This window comes from Condylura cristata, unplaced genomic scaffold, assembly GCF_000260355.1.
Source record: "Condylura cristata isolate star-nosed mole 26May11 unplaced genomic scaffold, ConCri1.0 scaffold00005, whole genome shotgun sequence".
In the NCBI taxonomy this organism is placed as follows: domain Eukaryota; kingdom Metazoa; phylum Chordata; class Mammalia; order Eulipotyphla; family Talpidae; genus Condylura; species Condylura cristata.
In genome coordinates this window covers 51,103,569-51,110,550 of record NW_004567106.1, presented here as the reverse complement: position 1 = coordinate 51,110,550, position 6,982 = coordinate 51,103,569, and the positions used below count along the sequence as shown (strand labels likewise).

General features: G+C 39.6%; 1 protein-coding gene across 1 annotated transcript in view; it reads right to left on the bottom strand.

Annotated features, from left to right (window-relative positions):
* TES (testin LIM domain protein) overlaps nt 1–6,645 on the bottom strand; it is a 41,480-nt gene extending 34,835 nt beyond the window's left edge. The window contains exon 1 of the mRNA XM_012720701.1: nt 6,477–6,645. Coding sequence (XP_012576155.1) covers nt 6,477–6,503 — 27 coding nt within the window. The 5' untranslated portion in view covers nt 6,504–6,645. The remainder of the gene's footprint in view (nt 1–6,476) is intronic.
* Nucleotides 6,646–6,982: the final 337 nt, after the last annotated feature.

The following is a 6,982-nucleotide window of genomic DNA, read 5'->3' as shown; positions in this document are numbered from 1 at the left end:
GTGGCAGACCTCTCCTGACCCGCCCGCTGCTCCCCTCAGCAGTGTACTTCGTCGAGTTGCCTGTTCTGCTCCCCACTCTGCCTTCTGGTGAAACCTCTCACCGCCCCTGAGCCTCTGGCCTGTACCCCAGTTCTGTATGCACAAATAAATAAATCTTTAAAACACTTCCGCATGAGTTCGATCCCCGCCTGCCCCGGAGGTGACCACATGGCGTGGCAGACCTCTCCTGACCCGCCCGCTGGTCCCCTCAACGGTGTACTTCGTAGATCTGCCTGTTCTGCTCCCCACTCGTCTCTGGTATGCACAAATAAATAAATCTTAAAAAAAAATCATACACACCTATTTATATATTCTTTTTGTAACTAAAATAACATAGATTTACAACATTTGTATATACTATGCTATGTTTACTCCTAGAAATCTAGTTTCCAGCTGTCAACATAGAGTTTACCCTTTTTATCTAATTTACTCCCCATCTTTTCCTCTTCTGGCAACCACTGGTTTGTTATTAAAAACCTAAATCTGTTTTTGTTTTGTTTTGTTTGTTCATTTGTTTTGTTTTGTTTTGTTTTTTAACCACATCTGAATGAAATCATACCATGTTTGTCTTTCTCTGACTTATTTTACTGGCTTGTGTGATTTTTAAACACTGTGGAACATTACTATACTTGGGAGACCACTGATAATATTTTCCACAGCAAGCGAATCACAGCATTTGGAAAAACACTGGAAATGACTTCTGCTATTGTTTCTTATAGATAGGGAAACAGATCCAAAGTGGCCAACACCACATAAATCTAGATTTACTAACTCTAAGCCCAGACTGATTTTAATGTTAACATCCTTATAAGGAAAATTGAGAAAACTGACATAAAACATCTCTTTTCATATACTACCGCTTTTTACATCTACTGGATACAAATTAACCATTTCTAATTTCTGGACACATGGTGGTGATTTGGTTTGTAAAAAAATGTATATTCAAATGAGTTTGTGGTCAAATTCTTCCTACATCCAGTCTTCAGTGGAGCATAAAAAATCATCTGTTAGCCATCTTTTCTATTAAGTAGGCTCGTCAGAATAACGCTCTCTTGCTTTCTGCTGGTCCATGATGTTCACTCTATGTTCTCAGTGCTGGTATCATCCAGAGTTCAGTGAAAAGCTCATGAAATGATCATTTTGGTGTTGCTCAATTCATCTTCTTGTGTGAAGAACGAGACATTTAAATCAATGGCGGCGACAACAACAAAATGGTTCTACCAGCACTGAGTCTAGCTTTTGTTCTATGTTTCTTAATTTTTTTTTAAAGATTTATTTATTTATGCACACAGAACTGGGATACAGGCCAGAAGTTCAGGGGCAGTGAGAGGCTTCACCAGAGACAGAGTGGGGATCAGAACAGGCCGACGGATAAGTACACTGCTGAGGGGAACAGCAGGAATGTCAGGAGAGGTCTGCTGCGCCATATGGGTCACCTCTGCGGCGGGGATCAAACTCATGCTGAAGTGGCCTTAGCTTCTTAGTGCTGTGCTTTAACCCGCTATGCCACCAGAGAGGGCCCTTCTTAATTTTTTTTAACTGCTTTATTTTGAATTTTCTGCCCTGCCATTCCAGTGGTACTGTGATCATTTTGTTGCTAGGGAAAAGGCTTATCACCACCCTATGTGCCATGCTTTCTATCTGGTGTAGAATACTTTCAATAGTGTAACCATTAGTGTCCAGATGTTATAGTTGGAAATCCTAAAGCAGAGCCCCAAATACAGGGCCATTACTGTCTATAACCATACAAAATAAATCAATAAAAATTAGTAAACTAGAAAAAAAATTAGTAAACTAGAAAAATCCTAGAGAATATGGTCTATTATATTATTGAACTAAAGAAATTTTTATGCCTATTAAGTCTCACAGAAGTTCTTTGTCATAATACTTCTACTTTTCTTATATACCGTCAAATGAAGAACAACAGTAACTTAAATAAAGGGCACAGAAAAAACATGAATAAATTCTAAGTAAAATGTAGAAAACCACAGAGTTGTAATTTTATTGACAGAAACTACTTCTTACAATATTAATTCTTTTAAACAAACAAATGTTTGTTCTCTATTTTAGAGTAATTCACTTAACATATATTTTGTGCTCAAGGCAAGAATATAAGAGAACTCAAAGGCTAAGTGGCATGTTATAGGAACATGGATTCTGAAGATAATGGTTCAAGATTCTTCATAGTAAAGTTAGTCTAAACTGTCAGAGTCCATCGAAGTTTCAGGCTTTTTTATCCTTAAAATGAGACTAAGTCTTTTAAAAGACTCCGTTGACAGCAAACAAAATAATAATGTAAGTATGAGGACATGAATCTCTCTTGTAAGAAGTTTGTAATCTAGGTAAGAATCAACATGGAGGGAAACGTGATGAGCATCCCAAGAGTTTTAGATAATGTGCTCTGAGAATTAAGAAAAAGATTTTGTATCTAGTTGGAAACAGATTTCCTGGAGGTTAGTGCCAGGAAGGGGGGTTGAGAGACAGGTATTTCTTGAAGAATGAGTAAGATTTAGTATTTAGTATTGTAGATGAACAAACAAAGTTGGGGTGAGGTGATGATATGCTGCTAGTATCCAGCAGAGATATAAATCCCGGATTCCACTTCATAGGATTACATAAAGGAAAAAAAAAATCAATAGAAAACCTACTACAGTTCTATTCAAAATAATATTCAGGGCAAGTTAGAGAAAGTGACTTTTCATATCCAATTAATGTAATGAATCACTCTGTGGGTTAGAAGAGATGAAAGTCCAGCTGAGGACCACTTTGCTTTCTTCTGTGCTTGTTCTGAAAGACAGAGTAACTGCCTCTAAGGCAAAACCCTGGAAGTGCCTTGCCCTCCCATTAACCCCAACTTTGCCAATGATTCTCTCAGCAAGAATGACTTCAAGCAGAGAATTCAACTGTAGATTTGAGCATGTAGGTCATCATTCAATCAAGGGCCATCTAAGAGAAAAGGCTCATTCTAACTTCTAATGAAAATAATCTTTGTGGTTCAGTACCCTTTCTAAATCACTTGGTTTCACTATATATTTTTGGCTATAACAAAAGCTTTTAAAATCAGTTTGGATGTTGAGAAAGGGGCTTTTTAGTGAAGTGTAATCTTTAACATGCATCAAAATCAAAAAAAAAAAGAAAAGTCTTTGAAAATGGTCAAGACATTAGGAAGAATCAAAGATTAGCAAGAAGGGGTAAGTATATATAACATATATATGTAATATGTATATGTGGTGTAAATTTAAAAGCCCTATGGCAATTCCAGTTAGTGTAAGGGAAATTGCTGGCATTCTCTTTCCTGCTGGTATTTTTTTCTTTTAAGAAATAATGTGATTCTCATGGGAGAACAACTCAGAGAGGAAAACAGCTGGCTATGGGCCATGATTTGCCATTCACCACAAAAAGAAATTGTTCAGCTTCTCAAAGCAGACATGAGCTCCCTTACATACAGTCAATTATAATAAAGTGACATAGACATAGGAAGAGCGCTAAACAAGTAATTCAGAAGATAACACAAAGGCAAAACAAGTCAAATTCTACTCTAAAATATTATTAAAGCAAAACTATATAATTAAACTACCTCCCACATCCTCGCAACAGCTCTATTATTTCACACAGAACAAAATATAGCATAATCTAATTTAAAAAATCCCTTGTCTTTGTGATGGCAGTTCATCCAAATTTGTGTAAAGGATGTGGAATCCACATTCTCCTTTTATAAATCAAATATCTTCTACATAGGTTGTAGAATAAAGAAAACCTCGTAATCTTTTTGCATGAAACAAACAGAAAAAAGTAACTTTTTTTATTTTTGAGGAAAATTTCTTATGAAATCAACAACATAAGGTTTTAGAAAGAAAAAAATGCCATGTTATCTTAAACAGAAATTAGATTTGTGGGGTTTTTTTTTGGGGGGGGGGAGTTAGTTGTAACTTTATCCCAAACTTCCAACCCGGTTTTCCTAAAGTTACTTTCAAATCATTGATTTTCTTGTGTCAAAAAGGAGGAAGACCTGAAAATTATGTAGGTACCAAAACAGGATGAGAAAGTACTGCTGGCAGATCAGACACAACCCTGTCATATTTTCTTCTGATGTGTTAGAAAGGTAATTCAAATTTGTTTTTCAGATTATGGTTAAGATTATGGAATGCATTGCTGTATCTCCAAATTCTTTGTACTGGTAAACTTCTTTTCTGACTTACAGTACATCAAGTCTGTTAAAGGTCCAACAGGCACAGAAAGGGCATGGTTGACAGTCAAGTTGGCAATCCTTAGAACTTTTAGTGATTTCCAACTTCCCGGTTGAGGACTCTGTCCTGATAATCACCAGTGATGACAAGATTGTGAGGCAAGGACTTGTCATAAGAGTCTCTGCAAAAAATTTTAAATTTAAGGAATGCCTTTTTCTTCTTAGTCATGTGGGAGAGATTAGAATGCAGATTAGAAAGGATAAGAATCTCAGTTGAAAGAAAACCTCTTAAAGTAAGGGAGAGATGAAAGTTAAAAATTATACCACATATCAAGGGTATTATTTAATCATAACCCAGACTCTGAAACTAAGGAGATGGTTCATAAATAATGTCTGGATTTTTTCTGTCAAAACATATGACTCTTTGGCTTTCTCAGAAATTACTTCTTTGTCTCAAATCATTTCAAAATCATTTTCAGATGCTGACTTTTCCCCTGTATACTTTAGTTTTTGAATAGTTTTTGGTTTGCAGAAAAATTGAGCAAAAGGTACAGCATTCATGCATATACTCACACTCACCCCCCCCCTTTAGTCTCTCCCAGGATCAATATTCCAGTTAGAGTGGCATATTTATTACACCTGATGAACTTATAGGGACACATCACCATCCCTGAAAAGTTCACTGCTTATATCTGTTATATCTGAATTCATTCTTTTATGTTTATTCCAGAGGTGTTGGCAAATATTTAATGATGTATGTTCCTCATTATGGTAGCATATTAAATAGTATCAGTACTCTAAAATATCCTCTGTACTTAAGCTATTCATACCTTCCTCTCCACAAAAGATTGACTTATAAAAAGTAGTTCTTGAGTTAATATTTATAAGCACAAACTAGAAAAGCACTAAAAAATTCAGTTTCTCTTACCCACTTAAAAAACAAATGAGAGTGTTCAGCAGAAGACTAAGAGGCAAACAAATTACTTTCCCAGTGGCAAGCAAGATTCACACACATACACAAATTCGTGTTTTAAAAGTCAATAAAACAGTAAGAAACCAAATGATAGCGAACAGAAAGCATTCACTCTTAGAATTCACTCTCTTCTGTCCTTAATTTTTTTTTTTTTTTAGTGCAAGTTTTTGCTTTTCATCAACTTCCTAACTTAGTATTTAATATTTGCATACAGTTGCAAAAATCCCATTCCGGGCATGTACAGAATCAATGCTCAAGTTAGGGTCTTCATCTTTTGAAGATGAAATAATGGCAATATTAGCAACTGTATTAGACAAGAGGAAAAAATTAGGTTCTCACTATTTTTCCCCTTTCATCTCTGCAAAACTTCATTCCCTATTTGGTAAGAGATAGCTAGCTTAAATTTACCACAAAGTAAATATGAGCATTGCCCTGGAACAGATCGTTCATAGGGAATGTTCCACTGGAATGTGACATCAGCCTTCCTTCTGAGTCACAGTCTGGTCACCACCCGAATCCCAGGAGACAAAAGGCTCCTATAACCTGGGAGCGGCACAGGTAGAGCCAAGGAGCCAAGCGGGATAGGTCTCCAGGCGAATGACTGGTGACAGTCGCCCTTGGGGCTAGCTGCCAAAGAATAGAACGTTTTCCTTGAGAGATTACTCCCTAAGAGGAAGGTAGTGCTTTGAAAGTCAAGTAACGACAGTCAATTCCGCCCCCCAAATCATCACTTTTCACGTTATCACCAGTCACCGGTACTAAGGAAGTGTATTCAATCAGCAGTTTCGAGCAGCTAGAGGAGGAGGTCTGAGCTGTCAAAGTCACATCACTACCCTTAAACCACAAAGGCTTAATAAAGTTCAACTTCCTGAGACAGGAAAAAGTCACGATGTCGCCAGCACTCGCCCTAACCTCATCCTTTCCTTTAAGGGAAGCACCAACTCAGCCTAAACATTTAAAGAAAGTTTTTTTTTTTTTTTTTTTTTTTGTTGTTTTTTTTTTAAATACCTTCAGCCGTTGGGCGTGGTTAGAAAGGGAGAAAAGCCCCGCGCCGCCTCGGTTCACGCGCCGGACTCTCCGCAGTTTGGGGTTTCAGAAGTTAGCCAGACCCGGATCACCCCCTCTACCTTCAGGGACAAATACTTGGGCCCGGCGTATAGCAGACCCGGGGTCCGCTCGCGCCGGGAGGCCCATGCGCCCCACCCGCTACCGGTAGTCAGGGGGCGGCACCCCGCGCAGGTGAAGCTGCCACTGCCCACCGCTCGCACGGCACCCTACCTTCTTCACTTTGGTCTCCAGGTCCATCTTTGGGTGTCAGAGGGGTTCCTTCTCCTGTCCGTGATCTCACGCCCAGGAGAGCCTGGCCTCTACTCTCTGCTGCGGATAGTGGGGAGATCTGCGGGAACTCCGGCTCCACTGCCTCAGCCACTCACCCAGCGCCGTCAAACTTCCGCCATCCAGTCCGCGGAGGCCAGGCGGCTGCGGGGAACCGGGAACAAAGAGGCCCCGGCAGCCAATGGCAATCGGGCAGTGCTGGCAGCCGCCAATCACCGAACGCCGCACGCACCTTCGCGGGCCGAGAGCGGCGCCCGCAAGGTGAGGGGTGGGGCTACGTTCGGGGCAGCGCCCTGCAGGGCACGCTCCAGTAACCCCAACCTAGTCTCCCCTGGAGCACTGGGCGGTTGTTCTCCACCTCTTAAGAACCGGCAGGCTACCTGTCACCAGCTGAAGATGAGAAATACTCTTTGCATTCTGGCAGATTATCTTAGATATATATGCTGGGG